This window comes from Halichoeres trimaculatus, unplaced genomic scaffold (assembly GCF_033239565.1).
Source record: "Halichoeres trimaculatus isolate MK-OKI-2021-1 unplaced genomic scaffold, fHalTri1.1 fHalTri1_scaffold_3, whole genome shotgun sequence".
NCBI classification, from domain to species: domain Eukaryota; kingdom Metazoa; phylum Chordata; class Actinopteri; order Labriformes; family Labridae; genus Halichoeres; species Halichoeres trimaculatus.
The window spans coordinates 26,513,026-26,540,457 of record NW_027437181.1 but is presented as its reverse complement, the minus strand read 5'-3'; the positions used below and the strand labels follow the sequence as shown (position 1 = coordinate 26,540,457).

Genomic DNA, 27,432 nt, shown 5'->3' with positions numbered 1-27,432 from the left:
TCTTTTTGCATAGCAATGGCTTGGACAATTTTAATTTAATTTAATGATTTATTTATGATCGTAAAATAGGTCATAGTACAGGCCCTGGATGACTTTGGATTTTCTAAAGGTATATTCTTGGGAGTCTCTGGGTGTACTACAAATACCACACAATAAACAAAAAATTGGGCTGTGGGCAAAATTACATGTATTGTGAAAGAGGTCCTTGATTTGGCGGATGACCTGACTGATTCCGAGGTTATCGATGCACTGGCGGCGCTGAAACAGAAGATGGCGACATCTCGCAGTCGATTAATCAACAGCGGACAGTTAGGCCTGATGACAGCGATAGCAACGACCCCTGACTGTCAGTCGGTTACACCTACAGTCATCACAACATCACCAACACAGTGTCTGATGTACGAGCCTTTGCAATTCAAACAGCCATCGCAGCCGTAAGTACCACTTCACTGTCTTTGTCTCTTAATGTGTGGAGGCCTATCGGTCTGAAAGGTAGTGTGGTTGTAAAGGAAACCACGGGTTTATTGTAAAAGCTTAATCCACGGCGTGACGGCCAGATGTTTACTACATTGTGCTAGCTCGCGTTAGCTCGCAGGATACAGCTACAACCACGTTAACGCTAACTAATTCACTACGTTTGATACTGCTAATGGAAAGCTAGCTAGTTAGGAATTACCAGCTCCACTTGAACGTTTCGTACTAATTTAGAGAGAGTCTGTCAATTCAGTGCTTGAACTGTCACGATAGCAAAAAAATGCTAGTCGCCTGGGCTCCTGTTATCAGTTGAAACAGTCAATGTAAACCAGATTTTCACCTAAACGTGCTAAGTTTATTAGCCGTCTGGCTAATGAGACTTTACTAAACGTTAGCAGACTCAGTGTCAGTTGCATGGATGAAATGATTTTCTTGCTGATGTCAGCTTGTCTGTTTTCTGTCACTACGTGTGTGAAATGTCTTTATTTTCTTACTGGAATCATAAACATATCTGTTATAGCAAGTGCAACGAGGTCAAACTCTTTTACTGTGAGGTTTCTACTGACAGCCACATGAAGCCATCGCTAGACAGAGGCGCGTCCTGGGGTGGCCCTTGTCGAGCACTGATACACGGAAGGGTGGCAAAATGTGCACACTCACTTATCATTTCTTTATAATTATCCTTATTTTTTCCCTCTATTATTGTAACTCAGACAGTTTAATCATGTGCAGGAGTTTTCTCACAGTTTCAGATGTGTTAATTCCTCTTCCATGCACTTGCCTGATGAAACCAGTAAGATACATGTTTTTTTTTTAAACCTAACAGTACCTACAAAAGAAAATGTGCAGCACTTGTAGTCTGCTACAGTATAACCCAAAAATTAATTTTAAATAACTCAGGGAATTCACAAAGTCTATTCTGTCTCTGCTTGGTTGCATGTTGACTGTGTGCTTTCTCGTCTGTCACCTCACTCGTGTGTTTAGTCCTGCCAGACAGCTGGATTTGCAAGACCAAAGAGTTCCTGCACTTTCCACACTAATTATGAGCCTCTCAACAAGTTGGGCTGTAAAACCCTCAAATCTGTTGATTCCTTGCCTGGTTTTGCACAATCTGTCCATTTGTTACTATATTTAAGCTAAATATGGTCTGGTTTTGACACAGTTTGATGTATTTTGAAGGTCAACTGATTTTTTTATGTGGTTTCTGTGCACAATCTTCTGTACTGCCTGTCTACTTTGTGAAGATTGACGTGTCACAGCTCCAGTATACAGCCATAAATAAAAGGCTTACGTATTTAAATTAGAGGTAATCTGTAAATTTGTCTTTGCAGGACAAATTATAGGATTATATTTTCTTATCTAACACAATAGAATGGTACTTGTGTGAGTTGACACATTGACTTGAATATAACCCTATCAATGGGGTGCTGTGACAGAGCAGAGACGTACCAAACACAGATCTTGGCCATAAGTCCCGCCTCTGACAAAACAAATCACCAATCACAGTTAAGGATTTTAGGGTGGCACCAAGGCTAGCACAACACATTTCAAAGACGACTCATGCCATCCCTCTTGGTATGCCCCTGCAAGTTTAAAACCTGCTTTTCCAATCAGTTGTCTGATATGAATAAAGTTCTGAGTAGTGTAAGCTTGCTGTCCTGTAGTCTTTCACAGGACAGGGTCAGTTTCCTCTACTCTTGTCTTTTTCCTTTTGGCTGAATTCCCCTGACTGTTTGTCCCTTCTTCTGTCTTGTATTATTCATGGTCCCCTGGGGAGTAGGGCACAGACAAAAAGAGGTGCGACAGAAATGCTCGGTGGGAGAGGGACCTTAAACAACACTGTGGAAACAAACATTCACACAGCATAAGATAGAAATAAGACTGGTACAATGAAGGCATTGTGTGTGTGTGCAAGACTTGATGTCACAGTTGTATGTCATCGAGCTGCTTCTGTTTGATCTTCCATTGGGAGGTTTCGAGTTTGGAGTAAATAGACATTAGGGAACCACGTTACTGAAAACTGACCAGAGGTGTGGTCTCCTTTTTAAATATCTTGCACTTGTGCATTGTAAGGACACAACGGTTCTGGTACCCCATGTAGTTTCAGATCTCGTCAGACACAGCAAAGTACCGTAAGTATTTTTGAAGAATTAAATCTGATGCTTTTTTTGTGTGGGAGTACCTTACATGGGGTATCCATGAAGTTACAACAAAGGTATCTTGACTCAAACTGGGTGGGGGTAGTTCAGGCTGAGGCTTACACAGGTGAATACAGGGCTACAGAAAGAACATTTGGCTTGGATGTTCAGGAAACCAGGACAGCCTTATTCCTTTGAGGTCGGCTTTCATTAGACTGTATGTGTTCTTATTTGGAGGTTTCAGAGTAAAAGGGTCACCAAGAGTGGTATCAGCTGTATATAAGTTGACAGAAAACTAAGGGTTAAGATCCTGGTTATTATGGTTATTAGATGAGTTTCATGTGTCTTTATTGAAAGTCAGTGTTTTATCCTTTACCTTAATGTTTCCAGCTCTGCACTCAGTAACCTTAGTGATATGTTGTTGAGTTAACGCAGCATAAGTTTATTGCTTGATTTACAGGTTGTGCACCTGCATAGTACACAACATTCTGCAGCAGCCCTGTAATAAATCATGTCTTTAAGGGGGTTTTACATCGAACTGTGTAAGAAAAATTTTGTTTTTCTTTGATTTTGAGGTTGTCGATTTTGTCGTTTTTTTCAGGTATACATCTGTCTTTTATGTCAAGCGCTAGCGACTACATGTCCTCCTACATAATTCTTCCTATATTCTTCTTTCTTCTTCTGGGCTCACATCATAAATTATGGCTGTCACTGCTCAGCTCTGTCATAAATCCATCCTCAACAAATTAATGACGTCAAAGCCGCCTTGTAAACTTCTTATTGTCGGGCTCTCACCGTGCACCCAACTGAATTCCCCATGTCTCAGAATCTTTCCAGCCATTTTACAATCATCTTTACGTCAACAAACTTCATTTTTTAACAGAAAGTCTTGGAAAATGTTTTAACATTTTAATAATTGCAGAAAAGTAGTAGTTGATTAGTTAAAATGTACACTTATGAGGCAGAAAACAAAATGAACACTTAACAGGGATTCAAACCAATACAAAACAATCAATTTCTGTTCAAGTTTGCAGTCAGTTTTTGGTTAGTAAAGGTTTCATCAGATGTGGGACAGTTAATATTTACTGTTATGCACTTTTATATTTTTAGTCATTGTTGGTGAATATTCACAGGGATCCTCTTCCTTCTAATCCCCATCTAGATCATTTTTATGCACTCTCAGGTTTACTGAACAAAATGTACAAAAACTATTGAACTTTAAAGGCCTGTCACAGAATCTGATTAAGCCTTAGGGTTTGTTTGACAACTTGGGAATGATGCCATTCTTGTTTGGTTGTTCTCACTTTCTCAATCTTTCTGTCAATGAGTTGAGTCTGACTTTATCGTCCTTCCACATTCTTTCTATCTCCGATATTGGCCTGTCTTATGTCATTTTCTGCTTATCTCTACAGGCTTAAAGAAGAGAGATTCTCCAAAAGGCAGCACAGACCCTAGGCTGACGGTCAGCATTGAGAGGGGTTTGCCTGATGGATCATGGTGGTGAGTGTTTGCGTTACATCAAAGCAAAGCACACAATTTAATGCCAACCTGTTCAGTGAAGCTAAGATTTACTGTAATTATATATTCAGAGTAGTTTAAAGGGGACATATCATGCTTGTTGTTCCTTTTCACAATGCCAGACTAGGATGCCTGTAAAGCATTTCTGCCCTCAGTACAAGTCATTTAGTTCCTTCATTGCCCCACAATAGCGTTCTCAATATCCTCATTTTAGTCCATTCTGAAGATCTCGTTGAAACGCTCTGTTTCTGGAATGACCTCCAGTGACCTCGCAACGTCACAGCCCTTTGTGCTCTGATTGGTCAGTTCTATCAGAGGGGCGGAGGGGGTAGAGCCAGGGGGCGGTTTTTGCAGCATGGCAGTATTTACAAAATCGCCACATTGAATGGAGCAGACTGAGCGAGTTTGCTGTTTGCCAAAACTTCACCGTAAGGCATTGATAGCACTAGTAAAATGGCAGAGTGTAGGATACATCCTTTTGTATTGGACCCTGAGTCAGACCCAGACGGTTCTGCAGCTCAGGAGGAAGAAAATCCACCTCGACACGGATCATCTCAGGACGCTTCAGTGTGGTGAGTCAAACCGGTACTGTAACATGTATAGTTAATACGTGGAAATATAGGCAGACTTCACCAATAAACTATTTCTATAACAGTGCTCCATCCTGCTCCTTCACTTTTCTCTGAATGTTTAACCCATCATGCTGAAAGTGTAGTCTAAAGATCGCCTCTACCGTCAGTTCCTCACTATGTTAGCACTCAGTCAAGTTAGCCAGAGCTAGTAGAGAGCTTTATTTATACTTGGCTCTTGGTGGGTGTATCCCTCAGTGGCGGTTGTGTGACTAACTGACTTCACAGAGGAGGAGCTGCTTTATCAGATTACTCCAATAAAAAGAGAGGATCCTCGTGTTGTCACGAAGGTCGAAATCTCGAAGCCAAATGTCAATGACCTATTTTCAGAGGCATCAAATCTCGTTCTAGGATATCAGAAAAAATACAATATCTCATTTTTTGAAATTCAGGGGTTGAAAGGTCTTGTTTTCAATTTTATTATTTTATATGTAAGTATTAAATCAGGGATCAGCATGATATGTCCCCTTTAAAGAGACAAAAACATCAGTTGAAAGCTTTTTTGAGCTCTGTCTCCAGGTGCACTTGATTTGGAAATGTGTAGTTCTGCTGAATGGCATTTATACTACAGAGTTCACCTGACAGAAGAGGATTCTTGAAGACTATCTAGTGACTGTTCCAGTATGATTATTGGTGTTAGACGCCATTTGTAGCCATGTGCCCATTATGTTGCTGAAGCTGAAAAAGCGAGCCCTGTGCAGGACTTTTCTTTGCAGCCCAATTTTGTGAATTGTGTTGTGATTTCAGCTTATCCCTTACTTTCTCTCCAGGCCAGTTTGAGAGGGAGGGCACAGGAATGTCACACATTCAGCTGGGCGGGGTAGACCTCTGTGATAATCTACCTAACCCTCAAGCTCTTGCTGCCCAAACTCGAAACCTCAACGAGACAAACACTCTCACACACACTCAGAGTCTCTCTCCTACACAAAATGATGACCGGGGAGGCTGTGGACTCATTCAAGAAAGCTCAGTCATCAACAGAGGAAAGGAAGGATGTACAGGAAGGACAAGCGAGCAAGATGGGGAGGAAGACGTGGATGAGGTGATGAAGGAAGATGAGGAAGAAGAGGAGTCAGAGGGATCAAGCTGTCTCATTCGCTGCCAGTCTCCAGACACACCCATGACAGATTCTTCCTATTCAGAAACAGGTAGGGGATTTGTTCACATGAAATCATCTCAGTGAATCACGCCATAAAAAAACAACGTTTCTTTGTAGTCATTTGGGATTGGTAGAAAAATGATCAGCAGTCAACAGACTTTCATCAAAAGGCTCCCTTTATTTGACTGATAGATCACTGTGAGTCTTTATACATGACGTAAAGGTTGAAAGAGTTTTTTATCAGGTTAAGTCCACATACTTGTAGCAAAGAAACCAACAAATCTAATCCTCCAACAATAGCCGTTTTTTAACAGTTTGTTGACCAGTACAGGATTTAGGTGTTCTTGGAGACACAACTATTGACTGAATATTTGAGCAGAGGTTTTGAATCCCTGAGTGTTAGCTTTTACTGCTTAACTATGACAGCTCAAGAAGTGACATAATATTGACTGCCTTCACCCTGATCACTCATTCCTCTAAAGCCTTGTGTGTGTTTTTTAAGTTTTGGATTACAGTCAGGCTAACGGAGGGTGATGATGTCATTCTGAGCAGATGATTGACGAAGCAGAAAGAGGTTTAGCAAAAGGATCGAGATATAGTACATGGGTGAATGACGTAACGTTTCTTTGGTTTTCAACACCTCCTGTTGTTTACAATGAGTATTGGTACCCTTTGATGACCATGTAAATATTTAGTCTGTAAAGAGTTTAATCCTTTAGTCGGCTCTTTTTTTCTAAAGCTCTATTTACCTTAAAAACAGGTATTAGTGCATACCTGTCAAACCCTGTTCTCAAATGTACAGCAAAATATTTAAACAAGTGTTTTTTTTTAATAATTAGTATGTTTTCTCTCAGTTATGTTATTATTGTCACTAAAAATAACCAGTTGGTAATTCTGACTGCCTTAAGTTCAGTTAACAAGCAACTTCCTCTAACTCTAACTCATCTGTCTCTAATGCATTTGGACAGACTCTGTCAGGCTGTTATACACCTGTGCTATCTGAGTTGTAGACAGTTGGCTGTGAGTCATCCTGTTCCAGCTCATCCTCTGTGCCCTGCTCATTCACTTTCTCTTCCTCCTCTGCCTTCCTGTTTCCCACCTCAGGCAGTCTGTTGGAGACTCCATTTCCTTTCAGCCCAGGGATCAGTCCAGAACCTGCATCCCCTGTCATTCCAGTGGTTGGTCCGGAAACTACGTATCCTATCGGGCCAGCGGAGATGAACCGAAATGATGTTAAAGTAGACTCTTGCAACTCCACCACTGAATCAGTCGTCCCTGGAGCTGTTATCACCGCAGGGCCTACAGAGTCTTCTACACAAACTAAAACCTCAGATTCCCGATCTGGCAGCCCACCAGGGTCAACGTGCGGCTCAGAAAGAACTGCTTACACCACTGCAGAACAACATACCTCATCCACAGAGCCCCTCTCCAGCTCCATGGCTACAACCTCGTTGAGTGCAACTACAGCACCTCTTACCCCTCACCTTACCACAGGGCCTACAACTACTGGTACAGAATCCACTTCCCCTACAGCCCCATTAACTTTGAACTGGGAACACATCTTAACCTCCACACCAGCTCTCCCCTGCTTCTCAGTCCCCACCTGCACCACAGGGTCTATTTCCAGCCCTGCTTTGTTGGAAAGTCTGGAGCTTCTAGCAGAAAAAGGAGATGAACTTCACCTTCCACAGTACCTGCACCAGGTAACCTGTCTGTCTTCTTCTTACACGTACGTCATCCTCTGTGAGCTTTTTATTACCACTTCCTGCTCTGTCAGCTGCTTCTTTAAACAAACACTTCTCTCTTTAATGGTTCAAGTTTTTCTTACTGTCTTTCTGTCTTCTTAGTCTAAGCTGCTTCTTTTGCACTGGTTGTTGAATCACTGTTATCCACTCAACCCCATAATCGAGATGGCACTTTGCACCCTGAGGCATGGGCGTCTACAGCGTCTGTAGACACCAACACAGACATGCAGAGCAGAGCGTCCATAAGCCATGTGCACTCGACGTAAAAATATGCACTCTCAATCCTACCCTGCTTTTTTTTTTTCCTTTCTTTCTCACCTGCATGACTGGACATGTGCGTTATGGGGTGTGTGAATATTTCTGTCAGTTTGATTAACTAATGTTCCCACCTGACACACCTGAGCTGTGCTCACTTCAAAGGCAGAAGGTGTGTGGGAGACCCAGTGAGACAGGGAGAGAGGGGAACACATATGGTACATACATGTATGATGTATGTTCCTGAATTGTGTATCATGGATAAAACCACTGCAGCACTTTTGACTAACTTGTGAAGTCCTGAACTGGGATTCTACGTTGGATTGAGCGGATTCACAACAATAATCACTTTTTAGAGTATATTTAAGACCACAGCCTCTTTTTATTAAAAGAAAAAACAGAGAAATTGTGCATAATCTAATTAATCCTGAAATGATCACCTTTAGTTTAACATGTAATTTATCTAATGTGGCTCTGGGTAACATTAACAGCAGAGCCATTAGTTTTCCTCCTTTATAGTCTTGCAGTGAACTCATCAGGTTAGGTTTCCCTTTTTGACTTTAAGTGTCCACGCAAAAGTATTCTCCCCCTAGCCATAACTTTTTCATTGATTAACAGGGCTAGTCTTTACTCAACAAGTGAAGGCAATTATTTGCAGGTTAAGTTAAACAGACAATGAAGGCTCAAAAACCTCTTAGAAACATTTTTGTATGCCATAATTGGTCTGAGATCGATTGTCTACATAAACCCAGGTATTACTTTTGTAATACCTGCTCCTATACATGGAAGTATAATTTGCTGATGAAAAGTAACAGTGATGGGACGATATGCTATTCTTGCGATTTGATTCTGTTATGATTTTTGGAGTGGAATGTTTGGGATTCTTCAATATATATAATTTTTGCAATTTTAAGTTTGCTTTTTTAACACCAAACCATGTGGAAAAGTGAAATGATGATAATAATGTCTATAGACTATATCAGGAGCCATATTTTCCTGTAAAATGCACATCATGTGAGTCAGAGAGAAACACTTCACCCTCTGCTGGAGAAAAATGGTAACCTTTTTCCAATCCAGTTTATAAACTAAGACTGAAATGATGAATTTAGTTTTGAAAAGAAAAAAAAGGGAAAAAAAAGTTTGACAAAGAAGCATGATTTTAATATTGTCTTACAAAAAATTCAGTTTGTAGATTTTTGATTTTTTTCTCCCAACCCTAAAAAGTAATGACCTGATAACAACAGTGAGATGAACAACAGTAGACTAACACTAGGAAAAACAGAGAACAGAACTTTCATTTACTACCTCATTTGATAGTCAGTCATTATTGAAAGTAGGTAAAAAATGTGCAAATTTAGCTATGAAAAATCCTATTAAATAGTTAATTTTGAAATGTACCTCTGCCCTAGCGAGTTTGTCTGAAGACTTTTACCTGAAACTGCTTGGCTTTTTCAGAAAAGGCCTCTACAGATGATTGTAATCTTTTAATAAAACATCGTCCAACACTTTAAGAATCCAGACTTAGAGGAAGCATCTAGTAACAAGCTGCTATCAAATTAGTAGCAGTCCGGTCCCTCCATGTGCTGGGTCCTAAAAGATTTATATTATACAAGTAGCTGAGTGGAACCTTCAATATCAGGATAACTTAGCAAGTAAATTATAGTATTTGATTGGTTAATAGATTGGCTGATTGGCTTCCAGTTTCTGCATTTTAGGCAGCATCCCAATAACTTTTGACCTTTGTAATAGTATCAGAAAATCTGTGGCATGTGTGTAAGTTTTAGTTCAAGCAATACATCACAATACTAAGTTGATTAAAAAGTCTGACTTGAAAGAGCTCCTTTGAAATGCTAAAATGTTTCAAAACAATTTAAAAAGAAATGCTGGGCTTTCATAAGAAGCTTTACTTGGTTCCTGCTGTGTACTTTTAATGTCAATCCCATAAATATTTATTTATTATCAGTAAGGTGTCAAGCAATTGTTTAAGATAAACTGCAAAGTAGTTTTATGAAAGACAGGGAAGAAGGGGGAAGCACGGTCCTGAATGAGCTTCTGAGCCAACTCCATTAGCATAAATATGAATTGTTGGAAGACCAACAGACAAAGCTGCTCAAGAATACTCAAATAATGGAGGAATTGTTCCAGCTTCATCCAGATCATGTTAGGGACATAAATGATAAACCCTTTTCATCTCAGAATCAGACGAACCAAGTAACATGTAGCTTGAAAACAGAAAGGTAGGAAAGAAATCTTATGGGTTTTCGCACAGCTGCTTATAGAGGTCATTCAGTTGTCACCACCCCTACCTTGATTAGAAATGCGAGAGTCTTTTGTGCCCTCCTCCTTCCTCCCTCCTCGTCTGTCTGTCCTCTCCTTTCTCTCCCTCTCTCTGCTTCTCACACACTCACTTCTCTTGTTCTGTGATCAGCTGAGCAGCATGAAAGCGACACTTGCTGAAGAGAGGTAGAGTGTCTTACATGGTCCCTCATTTTCCTTCCTGCCTTTCACTCTCACTGTTGGTCTATCTCTGTAGATGGTCTGGCTTACACACTGAAGTGTTGCTGTGTTTCTGTATTCAGGTCATATGACTTTGTTCACAGTTAATAATTATGGAAGTCGTTGCAGTAGTTGCAGCACAGAAACAGCTGTAGCTGTAGAAGTGTAGCTTTTTTCATATTTCTTTTCTGTTATTGGTGTGTTTTTTGTGCATACTCCTGGTAGATCTCATTTTTATTTCAATGATCTTGTGTCATGTTCATGACCCACAGAACATGAGGAGAAATTTCAGTCTCTTTTGAAACCCTTTGTAGACCCAGTTTTCTTCCACAGCTTCTGTGCTGTTCTGGTGTGATGAATGTATGGCTAAAAATGTAAAAGTATGCACCTCATTTAAAGTTTTAAACGTCTTCTCTCCCTGCAGATTGCTGAGGCCTTCGTCCTTCAGAAAGACTGTATCCTTCACATTTTGCTGTGGTGTTTGTGTGTGTATGTGTGTGTGTGTGTGTTTCCATTTTAGGGTTAAAGGTGGGGTAAGCTTATCTCCTTTGTACTTTCCTTGCTAGTTTCCTGCTTGAAGAGTTTTGTAATGTGTTTTCCTTACTGATCTGTGTTTTAATCAGCATTCTACATATGTCACATTTAAGCCTAAAGAATTTGGAGTGATTTGTGAAGGGAATCATGTTATACTTGACTGACTTTGCAAACAGTGAATTTTAAAAGAGGAGTGAGAGCTAGAGCTGAGAAAGAGCAATAAAAGACCTTTAGAATGAGGAGGCACAAAGCTACGGCACAGACCACAAAGATACCGAATAGATAAGGACCTGATGAGGGGTAATTACTTAGAAAGGAGCAGCAAAAATAGCTGAGCTGGCTTCTACTGGAGACTTAGAGGATTGGGGGTTATAGAGCCAGGGGCTATGCAAGACAATTCTGATTAAATCTGTTCTGACATGAGCAAAACCAAATTTTTATACCACCAAAAAGAGAGATGCTTTAAAAAAGAGAAAAAGGCAGAAGAGAAGGGGAAGCTAGCTTAACTGTGTATGCATGTGTGGTGGGTTAGTGAGTAAAAGAGAATCAGAGAGAAAGCACTGAGCCATGTCAAAGAAGGATTGTGTTTTGGCTGCTCATATCCATAAACATGAGACACTTTATCCCGGCGTGCTCTGCTGCCATGCCTCTGCATCCTCCTCTTCTCTTTTTCCTCAATCTCACTTTTATTTCTTCTTTCCTTTACCTCTGTCTGCTCTGCTGCAACATACACAAAACTGATGATGTTTTAAAAAGCAAACTGTTGCCTGTAGCTCTGTTTTGCATTAAGTGTCAGTTTCTGTGTGAGTTTCTTAACATGCAATGCTCAGACCAGCGGGCGTTATGGTGCATCCAGTTAGAGAGACTCTATCACCAGAGGGTTTTGGACAACCTGAATGCACTACAGGAGCAGTGGGGTAACACATGCACACATATACATCAGATGCTTGTTGAAATAAACATGCTGTGGGATTTTTATAGTCATCTTTTATTCCCAGTGTTAACTCTTTAAAACCTCTAAATAAGGAAATAGAAGGAGTCTTATTAGTCATATCGTCATGGGAGTCTTATTTATGTACAGCAGGTAATTTAGTTGTGCCTTTCAAAAATTGTGATAATAAAAGCTGCTCTTTTTAAAAGAATCAGGCTGAAGACGTTACAGTGTTCCTTCCAGGCACTGCAAACTGCAAAACCTGTTTTCTACATGATTTACTTCACTGTCACTGTATGTGCTGACATGCACAGCTGTAAAGTTTTAAAGCTTCTTAACATTTTGACTGCAGTAATGTAATATCAGTTATCACATTCTCAGCATGTTTAGACCCAGATTGCCTCTATCTTTAATTCTCTTATCTGTCTGTATCTGGCTGGTTTTCACAGAGAGTCAGTGTGGAAAGACCCCCTCAAACCTGGCAACCCAACAACTGAGCACTCTGAAACACATCTGCCAGACACACAACCGGTCAGTCTGCACGAAAGTTATGCACATGTCTGTGTATTTTGATTAGGTGTATTTTGTTTTTTGTTTTCTTTAAATTTCATTTGATCAATATAACCGATACATAACTCGAAAGGTTTTGCTTGAACAGCACAGTCCGCCAATGTTCTGCCACTTGCAGGTGAAGTGAGCAACATTGATTTTCCCTTTACAATCTCACCTGACAGTGGGTGGGATATGTTAAGCAGCTAGTAAACCTTTTGTCCTCTAAGTTGATATGTTCAAAGCAGGGAAAAGGGGGCAGGCATAAGAATGTGAGAGTCTGATGAAGGCCCTATTGTGATGGCTGGACTGCTGGGCCAGAGCATCTCCAAAACTGCATCCAGTATTGTAGACTACACAATATTAGGCAAGTGATCATGATGTTCTGGCTGGCGGGTGTATCTTCCTGCAGTTGCAGTCTCATGAACGCTCTATTTGCTGTATATTCTTCAACTGAAGTCAAGGTGGCCTTAAAATATTTCTATTAGAATTTTAGCACCTCAAGCCTTTACTTAAGCTAATTATACTGTTTACAGAATATGTTAAAGGAGGTATTGTGCTTATTTTAGATTCTCCCTCTGGCACCCTTATAATGGCTTCACATGGTTTAAAGTAGGGATGCACGATATTATCGGCACAATATCAGTATCAGCTGATAAAAGCTTAAAAACACGTTTATCGGTATCGGCAGATATGAAAATTTCTGCCGATATGCACAGCCGATAAGGTGCTATTCAGTTAGGATTATTATTATTTTCCATCTGAAAAATAAGCTCCTGAAATAAAATGTAGCACTTCATTTATTTGCACTGCAGAGCTCTGTGTCTGTCACCAGGTTGTTACAGTAGCTCTAAAATAATCAAATGCAACTTGGTTATGTTTAAAAATGCATTGTACATTTAAAGTTCATGTGATCTAAAGAAATTATTTTTCTGTATTTCAATACTGAATGTCTTGAGTTTGAAAAAATAATACATTTCTTATTTATGGTAAAATCAAATGTATTTTGTCTTGGTTTATGTGTGTTTCTTAAACAAATAAGACCGTCAAAATAAGAGTAACATATAAATTCCAGTACAGGATAGACTTTGCTTTCTTTACAGTGAAAAAAACAAACAAACTTGTGATTAGTGGTATCGGCCAAAAGGGGTTTGGATATATCGGCATATCAGATATCGGTGTTTGAGGCCTGTACCTTCAACATGAATGTGTTAGGAGATAGTGATGACCTCATCATTTCAGCAAGTCACATGAAGATCATGTGAAGAGTTTATTTGAAGAGTTCTGGATGGTTTTATACAGTTTACAGACAGATTCAGGGGGTTCTACAACAGATGAATAATGTATGATGAAAGTTTGCAAGGGTTTAGTATGAACATCCAGCATGTTTAAGACATGGGAAAGCAGTATACCCCTAGAAAAGTCCAAACTCCAACATTTTTTGTGGTAAACAGTAGGGCTGAAAGATTTTGGACGATAATCTAATTGCAATTTTTTTGTACCACAAAATTTACTAAACACAAGCAGTACATCATTATACGATATGAGCAACACAACATGCTATGATGAAATGACATAAATTGATACAAACATATCTTTATCCAATTGTTACAATGACAGCAAAATACTGACAAATTTAACTTAAAGCCTTTTAGACATGTAATATTTTTGTTAGAAAAACTATCAGATTGACTTTTGCTAGTTTTGAGAAAGAATGAGTACAAGTTACTATATTCCCCCCAGGTCTGTGTACATCAGGGGTAGGCAACCTAGGGCACAGGTGCCATAGCTGGCACGTCAGGCTGTTTATGTTGGTAGCGAGTAGTAATTACTTTGAGGCACAGGACAAAATAAATATATAAATAATAAAACTATTGAGTTGTTTTCTATTTACCACTTTAGAAACTGAGCACACTAAAAATGTTCTTACGTAACAATTTGACAAATAACGTTAAATAATAAATTTAAATCATGATGTTCATGAAGTGCACGATTGTGTTTTGCCAGTGCGTCACCGCAAATCCCTTGGGACATCAGTCTGCTAGCTTGCAATTGCACCCATTTTGTGGCGTTGTAAAGGCAAGTAAACCAAGCTCCAGTCATTCTTTCCAACGTAGCTGGACGAGGTAGTACGGATCTATTACCAGAGATGACCAAAGATCGAGCAATATGCACTCTTTGCTGTAAAAAGCGTGGTATGTAGGACATGAAGTGGGCAGAGTCTTTTAAAGACCAAATATGAAAACAGTGTTAGCAAATTATGCTAATTAAAGCAACACATTCAAAACGCTACTGTTAAAAAACAGGCAGCAGGAGGAGGTTATACCATTTCTCATTGCAAAGCTAAGCAGGAAAACCATTTAAGTCGACTTTCCTATGGACAGTTGATGATTTTATAAAAGAACTAAGTCTTGGCACTTTGGGCATGAGTGTATTTAAAAGTGGCACAAGTCATGGATAAGGTTGCCTACCGCTGGTGTACATGGAACTTATTTATTTATTTATTTCAACTGCAGCCTTTGTGAATTGAAAATTACATTCTGTTACATTGCAACGTCGGTTTCAATTCGATTAATTGTTCAGCCCTAGTAAAGAGAACAGCTTTATTCTTGAGCGACGCGTTTCAGTTTGGGGCTTCATAGTAACGTGTAGTACTACAGATAACTTTCAAGTAGGATGAGATCCTTCCTCTGCACAAGTAAAGCACTATTTTATAGATGTTACATCCCCTCATAGGGCGCTCCATCTACAACAATAACTGGCCTGAAACCACATGTCCGTATGCCCAGCCCATCTGCGCAGTTACCCTGTTGGCTAACATGAATGTGGATGCGTATGAATGGATGTCTGCCTTTTTACCGTTTTCTGTCTGAACTTCATCCTATTTTAATGTTGTCTGTACCCTGATGAAGGCCACAAGCTGAAATACGCTGAGTAGAGTAAAATTGTTCTCTTTACTACACATGTTGCTGGAATCCTAACTTTTTCAGACTTCTTTTTTTAAGCCTTCTTATCTCTCTCCATGCACCATGGAAGTAGTTGAAGTTGTGCCAGATTCCCCCACTCTGCCTCTAAAGCACAATACCCCTCCTTACATTTAACTCCAGACTGCATGGTGGTTGTATTTCAGAGGTGTTTGCAAAATTTCAGAAACTGTTGTCAAAAGAAAATGATTTGACTGCAAACATAAGTATTTTCAGTTGTACTTTTCTAGTGAAGACTTTGTGTAGGTGAATGCGTGTGTTGTAAATGTAAGAGTGCATGGTGAGTTGTGTGTCTGTTGTCAGTTGTGCTCAAGCAAGTGTAACAAATTAGTTATGTGAAGCCCACTTTGGCATTCCTCAATATTTAATAAGAAGTCTTTAGTGAACTCTATCTGCCAGACGCACGCTTTTGAATACCATACACACCTGCCAGGACAGGTAAAGAGCGTGTCTTGTCTATGTACATGTGTGTATGAGTGCACTGATAGCTTAAACATACGACTCTCTGCCGCTGCTGCTTCTGCTGCACCTTAAGACATTTGAGCCTTAACACTGCTAGAGTTTCACTTCACACACACACACACACACACACACACACACACACACACACAGACACACACACACACACACACACACACACACACACACAGACACACACACACACACACACACACACACACACACACACACACACACACACACACACACACACACACACACACACACACACACACACGTTGTGATAGCCAGGGAAATGTGCTTGGGCTAATTTTAGATTGGGAGAGTAAAGAAGGGTCAACCATCTTTAACGTCTTCATTTACTAAAACCACGAGCTGACCCTCAGTGCTTAAATCTATCTCACTGAGCCTCTCCTTCTCTCTTCTGTTCACAGACCGAGTGTTACAGATGCTTTGGTGAGTCATTCATTCTTTCTCTTTCATTGTCTGAAATAGTGAGGATATGTTGCAAAAAAAAAGTCAAAATAAATATATATTTGCATTTCAAACACTGATAGCATTTTAACTTGTTAAAAAAAATTAAGTTACTTATGTATGTGTGTCAGTCAAGAGTTATGTGCTCATGTATATGAAAATATGTACATACAGGTTGAAATCATGTGATTTTTTTGAAGTGTATCTCTGCTGTCTTATTCCAAGCATGCATATGTGCATATGTGTGTGTTTACAGAGTGCAACTCAGAAAGTGTTGAGACCTACAACAGCAGAGGGTGGTGCACTGCTTCCATGTTCCTCAGGTGAGTGAGTGTGTATAAACTTATAGACAATGTTGTACAGTAACTGTGCAACATTAAATATGTGTTAGTGTAAGTGTTTGTGTACAAAGTTACTTTCATTTGCCTCATTTGGGCCATTTATAACAACCACTTGTGTTATATGTCACCACCATCCAAACTTGAGGGTATCAATACATAATAAAAAACATTCAATAAACAAAAAATCATGTGATAAGACTAGCTCATTTAAGATTTGGTCTGTGGCTAGTTGAATAAGTAAGAGGAGAGCTGTTTAAAGTGTTAGACAGAATACAACCTCAGTTCCAAAAAAAGGTTTAGATTAGGGATGCACGATATTGGATTTTTGCCGATATCCGATAAATCGAAACCCCTTTTGGCCGATACCGATAATCACAAGTTTGTTTGTTTTTTTCACTGTAAAGAAAGCTAAGTCTATCCTGTACTGGAATTTATATGTTACTCTTATTGTGACGGTCTTATTTGTTTAAGAAACACACATAAACCAAGACAAAATACATTTGATTTTATCATAAATAAGAAATGTATTAATTTTTCAAACTCAAGACATTCAGTTTTGAAATACAGAAAAATAATTTCTTTAGATCACATGAACTTTAAATGTACAATGCATTTTTAAACATAACCAAGTTGCATTTGATTATTTTAGAGCTACTGTAACAACCTGGTGACAGACACAGAGCTCTGCAGTGCAAATAAATGAAGTGCTACATTTTATTTAAGGAGCTTATTTTTCTGATGGAAAATAATAATAATCCTAACTGAATAGCACCTTATCGGCCGTGCATATCAGCAGAAATTTTCATATCTGCCGATACCGATACACGTGTTTTTAAGCTTTTATCAGCCGATACCGATATTGTGCCGATAATATTGTGCATCCCTAGTTTAGATGGTGTGAAAAATGTGAATTAAAGCTGTTAGCTGTTTGCAAATAATTTAAACCACATATCTAAATAACAATAGAGATATTAAAAATGTGAAAAGTTCAAACTGATGGTGGTTTGATGAACGTAATATGCAACCTAGATTTGTTCCTGGGAACATGAAGAATGTGATCTTTCCTGAAAACAAGGTATTGACTGGATGGCACTCAATACCTTAGTGGCAGTTGTCCTAAACCCCTCTTTAGGAGGAAGGGACCACCCCACTGCATCTACACTGCATTCACACTGCAGCAGTGAATTCCAAAAAGGTATAAAAAGCTTTAAATCATCAGAACACAGCCGGCTTTCCATTTGACCCAAGTCCATTTTAATGGGCTGGCGCCCAAAGAGCTCTGATGTTTATTGATCATGTTAATAAATGGTTTTCTTTTTGGATAGCACATCTTTCACCTGCATCTGTGGATACAGGGACAAACTGTGTTCACAGACATTGTTTGTTGAAGTGATTTTGAGCCCATGCAGTGAATTCCACTGCAGAGTCATGTCTGTTTGTAGATCCCAGCCATCAAGTTTTGTTTTAGGACCTTATCTTCCATTTTTTACAGCAACTCATCCAGATACTATGAAAATGTAAATGATAATTTTGTGCCAAAGATGAAAATGGTCATATCCTTTCCATCTTTATTCTTGAGATACAGGGCCTTCCCAGATTGTCCTCTAAATATTCGAATGAACATGAATACTGGGAAGATGTTCCCCCCTAGGTATTTTTTTTTTAGCATTACACGCTTTTTCAACAAATTGTCTCTATATCAACTTTTTGAAACACATTGATTTCATCAAATTTAGAATAAGTAAATATTTTTCACAACACATCATTATTTTTTTAATTTCAACATTGGATATGTTGTCTTTGTGCTATTGTCAATTAAATGTGTGTTAAAATAAGTTGCAAAACCATCAAAATCAGTTTTTAATTCAGATTTTTATACAGCACCCAAGTTCTTGTGACATTTGGACACTGTATTAAGGAAACAAATGCAGGCAGCCCCCTCTTTAACTGTGTTCACATATGTAGCGTGACAAACAGTGTGGTGAGATCCTTTGGTTTGTACATGAGAACAGATTTCTTAGCATTTAGTGTATCATTGTTGTTGTAAAATATTTATCAAGCTTCTATCATCATAAACTAGGCCGCTGAAGGCACATGGACCCATTAACTATCTTCATTTTCTGCTCAAAGTCTTTATGGTTCTTCCCTCCATGTCCCCTTTACTGCCTCACTCTTCTCCTGCTGTCCTGCTCCTCTATCCATTTCTCTTTCTTATCCAGCCCCTCTGAGTGAAGACTCCTCCCACTCTCAGACCAGCTGTCCAGTCATACCCTCCATTAATTTGGCTGATGGGCGTAATCCCCCTGAGATGTCAGAAAAGGCTCGGGGAGACCCAGAGAGGTTATTACAGGGGAGGGTCTGCAGTGCCAGAGATGGAAGAGAGTCGGAAGAAGGGATAGGATGCACCATTTCGGTCCCAGGAAATGAACTGCACCCCTCTCTTACTGGAGAAATGGATCAGTCCAAGCCCGCAGAGCAGCAGGGAGGAGATTTAGGTCTCGCTCAGGAAAAGGAGGCAAAAAGGGAAGAAGAGGAGAGTGAGGTGGAGGTGGCAGCCGAAGCTTTGGAGATGGAAGAGGAGGGAGAGGAGGAAGAGGAGGAGAAGCAGAAATTAGGAGATGCTCCTTTTTGTCCGAGAGCTCTATCGGTGGAGACTCTGATTGGTGGGGCAGAGGTGGAGGTACAACATCTGCACCAGGAAGCCATAGCTGGAGAGAGGCTACATGAGGAGATCCAGGTTTGTCTGCTTTGAAGCTATTTTTACCTGATTGAGTTGAAAAACAAGTCAAAGAAAGAGGAATGCTATTAATATTTCACATCCTGTAATTTATGCCAACTGTGAGTTCTCTGGTTGAATGTGAAGGCAGAAATTTATACTCTGCTGCCTGAGATTACTTGTGTTGCTGGTGTTGCCCCTCTACCTGTACAGGAATATTGATGTTTCTTGTATTGATGAGATTTGAGTAGCTTGACCTTTTAAATTCATGAAACTCATGCTGACTACCCAGTTCCTTCTTTATTACCAAACCCAGAAATATGAAACTGATCACTTTCCCTTTTTTAGATAACTTTTCTACCACCCACCAGTGGATGTTTTTATCTGTAACTTCAACAGCTATCACTGAACTGCAGACTTTTTGAACGCCTCATTCTAAACTGTGTTACGTTATGTTAGTCCATTAGAGTGTAGAGCAACCAAATGGATTTCTGTCTTCATGACTCTGCAATGATTGGGTGTAAATGTATTCCATTATCCTTGCAGGAGAGTACTCACCTGGACCAGAAGGCCTCTCTGCCTCAAGAGGCTCATATGAAGCAACAGGAGCAGGCTGAAGAAGATGTGGAGGAATACGAGGAAGAGGAAGATTACGAAGTAGAGCAAGCTGACTTGATCAGGGAAGCTGCCGTACTGGACGACATGGCGAAGCTCATCACGGTAGAGGAGGTATGTACATTGTCATTTTCTGTGTGTGATTAAATGAGGATTTGTGTGTTTTTATGATGCTGCTTTGATTGCTCTCTTGAGGAGAGTGTGGGAGCAGCACCTCAGGGCCTTTAGGAAAGAAATCACTCCAGATGTTTCTGCAGTTTTTCATGCACCTCTATTTAGAAATCTCCCAAACTTTTGAAGAGTTTTTGTTGTTTTTCTCTGGCTTTTAAGATATGTCTGTAAAAGTAAAAATACATTTTTAGATCAGAAAACCTCTTGGTGCTTGAGCCACACCTCAGTTGCATGTTTTAGTTGGGCTGTGTTTCTCGTATTATCATGGAAAATAAGAGCTTCTGTGATGCTGATGAATTGTTCAAGTGGGCAGGGAGAAAAAGGGAGCAACCTTATACTGTTGTGCTTATGTGTAGTAACCAAGATATTTGTATAACTCTGCGTTTAGCCTGCCTTAATGTGTTACTTTTTGTCTTCTTTTCAGATTAAGAGTTAAATGCAGCACTGAATAAAGTCATTGTAATGACACAAGCAGAACTGCTAAGATAAATAAAACTGTTCTTCAGGTTGGTGATTTATTGATTGACTGATTCAGGCTACAGTCTGTCTGTATCAACCTGTCTAAGCTGCGGTATAATGGGCAGCTTGGTGCCCTGTTGAGCTGCCTTAATGGTATTACCTCGCCATTACTGCCGTCCCCAGACAACGGGCTTGTTTTCAGACATAGGAGACACATTGATGTTTAACACTGTACTGAGAAAGCTAGAGTTTGAGAAGTAGAGCAGAAAATGTCATCAGTGAGTCATGCCATTGTGATCTTTTAGCAGTAACACCTTCAGATATATTCATTTCACTATGTATGAAGTAGGGCTGCAGCTATAGAATATTTTGGTATTCGAGTATTCTACTGAAAATCCCATCCATTAATCGAGTAATCGGATAAAACACATTTTTGTTTAGTTAAAGAGCAGTTATTTTTTAAATGAAAGTTTTTCTCTTAAAGAAATAGAATTTTCTGATACATCATGTCAAAAAGAGCACTTGCTTTGGTAGCTCCAAAATTTGTTAACACACTTTGACACATTTTCTGTGCCTTGTACATCTCATCAAATGTTGCGGACCCAAATGGCACCCGTTTTGTAGAATGACCCATTAGTCTCCAAACTCCAGAAAAGAAGCTAGATTTGTTGCTAGCTGATATTTTGTATAAGAGGTAGCTTGAGGGGTCTGAAAACTCTCTTAATATGGCCTCAGCTCTATTTGAAATACCACTCTTTGATCTTTTTTAAAATTAAACAATTCCTCGAGGCGGAGAAAATTACTCGAGTAATTTTTGTAATCGAGTACCTCAAATCATTTGAGGAATCGTTTCAGCTCTAGTATGAAGACCTGAATGTGGTTTCAAATCTTTGCCCAGGGTTTAAGCTCATACACTGACTACTGAGTTATGTTATCAGTTAAACCTGTGTGTGATAGACAGTCCCAGTGACACATACAGAGGAAAGAAAAGTCCCCACAATAGAGTAGAGATAGACCGATGTGGATTTTTTGGGGCCAATATGGATACTGATTATTAGTAGGCAAGGAGGTCGATAAACGATATTGGAGCTGATATTCATTTGCCGTCAAAGTGAAACTATTGGCGTAAAAAGTTTTGAACAATACAAACTCCAACACTTAGCTGCATTCAAATTTCTTCAAGCATATGTTTATTAAACAGCTCCCAGGCTTAGCAGCATGCTTCATAAAGTTAAATGAAAACTTAAAAAAAAATAGCCTAAGTTTTCCACAGTAAGTAAAGTTTTCCAAAATTTCTATGTAACTGCAACAAAACTGGACAGAATTGAGTTTGTGCTGTGTTTTACAGGCATGTAATGCAGTCAAATTCATTTTCTGTTTGGTTTTACATGTCTGGTTTTAAATGACTATCCAGGGCTTCCATAGTGTAGACAGGGAGAAACTCTGTGCAGAGAAGCATCAGAGCCAAAACAACACAGTTTTGAATGGGTTTCATGTTGGCCGTCGGATTAAAAAAAGGTTGATGCCGATATGCCCCAAAATGCCAAATATCTGCCCCGATAATCGGTCCATCCCTATAATAGAGTCTGGCTGCAGAGAGGTACTAAGAGCAGAGACAGAACTGAGACGCAGTGATAACCAGAGACATGTCCTGATTTTTTATCTTTGTAAAGCAAATGGGGGGGTTTTGTTAGTCACCTGTGTTCAAGGAAGTGAGAAATTGTAGCTGGTCATTCATTTGATTACTTCCCCATTTTTGATTAAGCTTGAGCACTTACAGTATATGACACTGTCAGATGACGTAAGTCTTGACTAAACTGTCAGGAATAGAGAAATCATCATTTGAGGTCTGTAAGTAATGCACTGTGTAACAAGACTACATGGCTGATGACATCATGACTGTGATGCATTAAGAGTCAGTACTTTTTCAAATCATGACAGGTATTTTTCCTTGTATTCACAGTTCCCTAACAGTAAACCAGCTCATTTAGTGATAATTGAAGCTTCAAAATTTCTGGTATGAGGTTGGGAGTGGAGCTAGCTTTGCAGATGAACACTGTGCCACAGATGGTGTGAAATACTGACACCTGGTGGACTCCTCACACACACTGTTCTCAAAGTTTATGTATGAAGATAAACAAATCAAACTGATCAAACAGAAATAATAACACTAATGTGTGTGCTCTTGTGTTCTCAGATGTGTCCTGCCCCTGGGCTCGTCTCCATCCTAAAGAAGAGGAAGGTTCATGTGGAGGAAGTGAGAGTGTCTGCTACCTCAGAGTCACGCCCTGACAAACCACCTGCCAAAAGGCGGGTTCACTTTAAAGTCCCAGATGATGGCTATGAGCAAGGTGTGTTTGTGCGTCTTTATTAATCAGCAACCCATGTATAGTTTGTATGCTTCAGTTACCTGCTCTGAATCTGCTGCTCTTCCTTTTAACACCTTGTACCTCCTTCTCTGCAGATGTCGGCGGTGGAGACTCATGCCTGCTTCTGTTCCTGCTGTGTATGGTGACCGTGGTGATCAGCGTGGGTGGCACTGCCCTGTACTGCGCCCTAGGGGATGCCCATTCCTCAGTCTGCCAGGACTTCACCAGAAATGCAGACTTCTACATGGGCCAGCTACAGCGAGGAATAGCTCAAATCCAACACTGGTTTACGACCGGCTCATAGCAGTGAACAGTGTGGCATCATAGTGACATTTCTGGCCGTACTGTTTGGCGCTGCTGGTTCAGGCACTTCCTGCTACTTCCTGGGATGATGTTTTCAGAGCTTAAGTTGCCAGGCAGGCTCTACAATCCCCAACGCTGTATTGAGCAAGTGGCTGTCTAACTGGCTCAAAAATTCTATCGGATCAGTTGGCATTTCCGAGCCCTCTCTCCTGCATTTTTAATATTTGAACACAATCCAAGGTGAAGACTCGAAGTTGTTGGTCATATGAGCCTTTACACTAGCCTGAAAGGGAAAGCAGAACAAAGAGAGAAGACAACTGGAGAGCGGAGGCCTCGTTCAAGAAAAGGAAGAACTGATCAACACTCCTTCTTCCCCAGTCTGTCTGAAATAAGTTATTCTGTAAATCTATAAACAAGGCCTAGAAATTCTCCAGATGACTAAAGTGGTAGCTGTAAACACGTCCACTGTCAGCCTGTGATCTTCAATCAAAAGTCTCTGGTTGATAAATTATTGATGGCTAGATACAAACTATCAAAGACTCACACTAGATTCAAGGACTTGACTCCCTGAGCTGAGAATAATAAACCTTGTGAGTTATAAAAATGATACACGCGTATACTGCACAACTGGGAAGAGCCCCATCGGGCATTTTACACCCCTCAGCATCAACTAGTGTTGCTGTTATTGTTGACTTTTTAAATTCACACAAGACATTTTAAACAAAACAAAACAGAAAAATCTCTGTGGTCTACTACTTGGAATGAAATCTTTGTGTCTTAATCAATGTTTGAATGAATGTTTGGAGCTTAATGTTACTTTGTTTTTATCTGTGGGGCATTTTTATATTGTTAAAAAAGATTAAAGGGTTATTTTGTTATTCTGTAACACTGAGCTAAAGGACAGACGTCACATCAAACATGTCCGATGGGGGAAGTTACACACTTTCAGTGCTGCAACTGTGATCAAAGTTATGTATTGCATTTACAGTGAGCAATTGTTAAAGATTGCTACATGAGCAGCACATGTGTACTTTGTGGACTTTCCACCCCACTTTTGCGTAGCATATGTAACATGCACAGGAACATGGTGCACCTCTGTATATACTAGCTGCTGTCAGGTGAATGTTTAACATGTACTCATGGCAGGTACTTTGTTTTATTTTTTGCAACTGTCTGAAGCTTTGGACGTTCATTTGCTGGTTGCAGACTGAAAGCAGGCTTTACATGATGCGATCAGATTCTGAAGTACCCAGTTTATATGTTTAATGAAACAGTAATAACAAGCATACATTTGCTATGCACAGGAATCGTCAAACAAATACTCACCTCTTTTGCTAACTGGGTATGGATGAATTGCACTAATTGTGGTAACAGATTTTTTAAGGTACCTTATTAGTGCAGACCTTGATAGTGATTGAATCATCTGAAGCACTGTATCAGTCCACCCATGCCTCCCTGTGTGTTTTGATTTCATGATTCGCATTCACCTCATTCTGGATCGACACCCCCCCCTTCCTTAAAAGTCATCAAGTCAACATTTACCATGCTTTGTCATGTCTGCTCGAGGAGTTAATATCTGCACAAATCTGAGTCCTGGTTTGACAAATAAAGAATGAGCTGACCCTGTTATGAGGCAGAAGAAAGAGACTGTTCCAGAAAAGGAGGCTTCCACTTTGCTGAAATAAGCCTTTATTCTCACACCAGTGCTTTAACTTTAAACTATTTTACAGCTGATGCACATTTTATGTCCTTTTTATGGCTCATAATCCTTTGCCTGTTTGATTTTAACACGCTGAATGTTTGGTGTCCGCTCAATTGTTTTCCTTTCATTTGGTGTTGTAGCAATGCCCTGGGAAAAAACACATCTCACAAAGGTCTTAGTCATGCAGGTGTAGAGACAAAGCTCAGAGTTGGGATTCAAGTGTCTTAACTATGCATTTATAACAGTCTATAACAGTTTAAGATAACTCTATATTTCCCTTTTTTGTTGTTTAGTACTCTAAAACTCAGATATCAGTTTGAGATATGTGATTTTTCCAGGGATGTAAGGACTTGCAGATCAATCCTTTGTTGTTTTTGCACACGTCCTCTGGCTGGTTCAGACGACTGACACAGAAAACCATTTATTTAATCTTCTGGATCACTTTATTATTTAGCAGCAGACAGATGTCTGGTTCAGGTAGTAAAGACAGAGATGATGCATCTTTTGCATCTATTTTTAAGTTTTTCTTTGTGTAATTGTCATCAAACATGACATACTTTTTCCCTCTGTCAATGTTTTAGAAATGACCAGATATTGAAACGTCTTATTTCATTAATCCTCTTAAATACTGTTGTCTGGGTCATCAATGTATGTTGGTTTATGTATTTCTGTTATAGCTGAAGATGATGAGAACTGCAGACAGTTTGTGCTGCTGCAGCCTATCCCTTCTTTACTTTAAAAACATGTTTCTCCACCCGTAAGCATATGTGTAGTATGTTTCTTTGATTTATTCCACCATCAAAAAAATGAATGACCTTGTGTGTGTATTGGTACTCTGCACCACTGTTCTCAGTCTGATAAAAGGCATTTTGTGGATTGTTTTAAGAATTTTTTTCACCTTGTTCTTACAGATTATAATATAATATGGTTTTTATTTTGTGCTGTTAAAAGATCTTTCCTGTTATGTCTCCTGTTAAAATCATTGAAAGGTTTTTTTTGTGATTATTCTGTCTTTTACTTTGCATTAACCTCACAGACAACAGTGCACTCACACGACACACTTATCTATGGTTTTATTCTAGCAGCCTCTGTTCTCCAAATAATTTGTCTTCATTGAGTGTAAATCTGAAGTAGCAAAAGACACGTTCTATTGAAAAGTAGCAGACACAACTGTCTTTTCTTTATTAGGGTGGACTAAAATTTGACTGAAACAACTTTTCGATTGATCGGCAGGAAAATGAAGTAACCATGTTACATTGCAAGTAATACAGACGTCCTCAGTAATACTTTCAGTTCTGGTTTTTTGATGCCAGAGGTGAGCATTAAAAAGCAAATGATTGTGACACTAAAGAGCTAGCTGTTGTTGCTACTGCTTATTTTTCTCTTTTACCTCAAACATTATTTAAACACATTTGGTCATTAAATACAGTTAGACAAAAACAAATTTGTCAGTGGTAGAGTCATCTCTACATAGGAAAGGGCAGGGGATTGATCTCATCCCTGGCTGACCACATTCCAAAGTTCCCTTAGTTAAAACTGATAGTAACTTTACATAGGAGTCTGTCAGCAGTTAAAGTGGAGTGAATGTGACATATCATGGAGAGGCCTTTGAGTTGTCAGAAGACAAGAAAAATTACTGTCTATTTACCGTTTTTATGTTTCAGTTTAGATAGTTGTGGACTAAGAAGACCGATCTCTCCAAAAATTTTCATTTTGATAATCAGATATGCAAACAAAATTGATACTATGTGTCCTTTAGTTTGGGTCAGAATATGCAGTTCGTACCACACAAACTAAAGGACACATTAACATGATCTTGATAAACTTCTACAATATTACAATAATTATTTCTGTCCAGATTGCATTAATTTTCCATCAAGATCTTGTTTTGATGATGGGAGATTCAAAACAAACTGGACCTATTTGTGTGTTAAAATGATGTCTCATGCTCTCTGAACCACTCTGTCACAATTTGAGCCTGATGAATCCTGGCATTGTCATTTTGTAATATGTCCGTGCCATCAGGGAAGAAAAAACCCACTGATGGAATAACCTGGTCATTCAGTACCTTCAGGTAGTCAGCTGACCTCGTTCTTTGAGCACAGACTGTTGCTGAACCTAGACCTGACCAACTGCAGCAACCCCAGATCATAGCACTGACTCCACAGGCTTGGACAGTAGGCACTAGGCATGATGGGTGATCACTTCATCTGCCTCTCTTCTTACCCTGATGTGCCATCACTCTGGAGCAGGGTAAATCTGGAGTCATCAGACCACATGATCTTCATGATTACATGATTGCTCCAGAGTCCAATTTTTATGTTTCCTAGCATAACAAAGCCTTTCTTACCATTTAGCCTCACTAAAAAGTGTTTTTTTTTTCTTATAGCTACACTGTTAAGTCCCAATCCTTTGAATTCTCTTTGCATTAGCATGTGGAAATACTCTTACTTTAAGTACTGAACATTGAG

At 39.5% G+C, this 27,432-nt stretch overlaps 1 protein-coding gene across 1 annotated transcript; it reads left to right on the top strand.

Moving 5' to 3' along the window:
* The first annotated feature begins 292 nt into the window (after positions 1-292).
* On the top strand, positions 293-26,270 carry cnsta (consortin, connexin sorting protein a). Its single transcript, XM_074666997.1, has 13 exons — positions 293-434; positions 4,025-4,112; positions 5,530-5,907; positions 6,963-7,561; positions 10,779-10,809; positions 11,719-11,805; positions 12,269-12,350; positions 16,246-16,267; positions 16,542-16,608; positions 18,846-19,363; positions 19,889-20,071; positions 22,785-22,938; positions 23,052-26,270. Exons 2-13 carry the CDS (start codon positions 4,100-4,102, stop codon positions 23,258-23,260), a joined length of 2,343 nt encoding a protein of 780 aa, XP_074523098.1. The 5' UTR covers positions 293-434; positions 4,025-4,099; the 3' UTR covers positions 23,261-26,270.
* Positions 26,271-27,432: the final 1,162 nt, after the last annotated feature.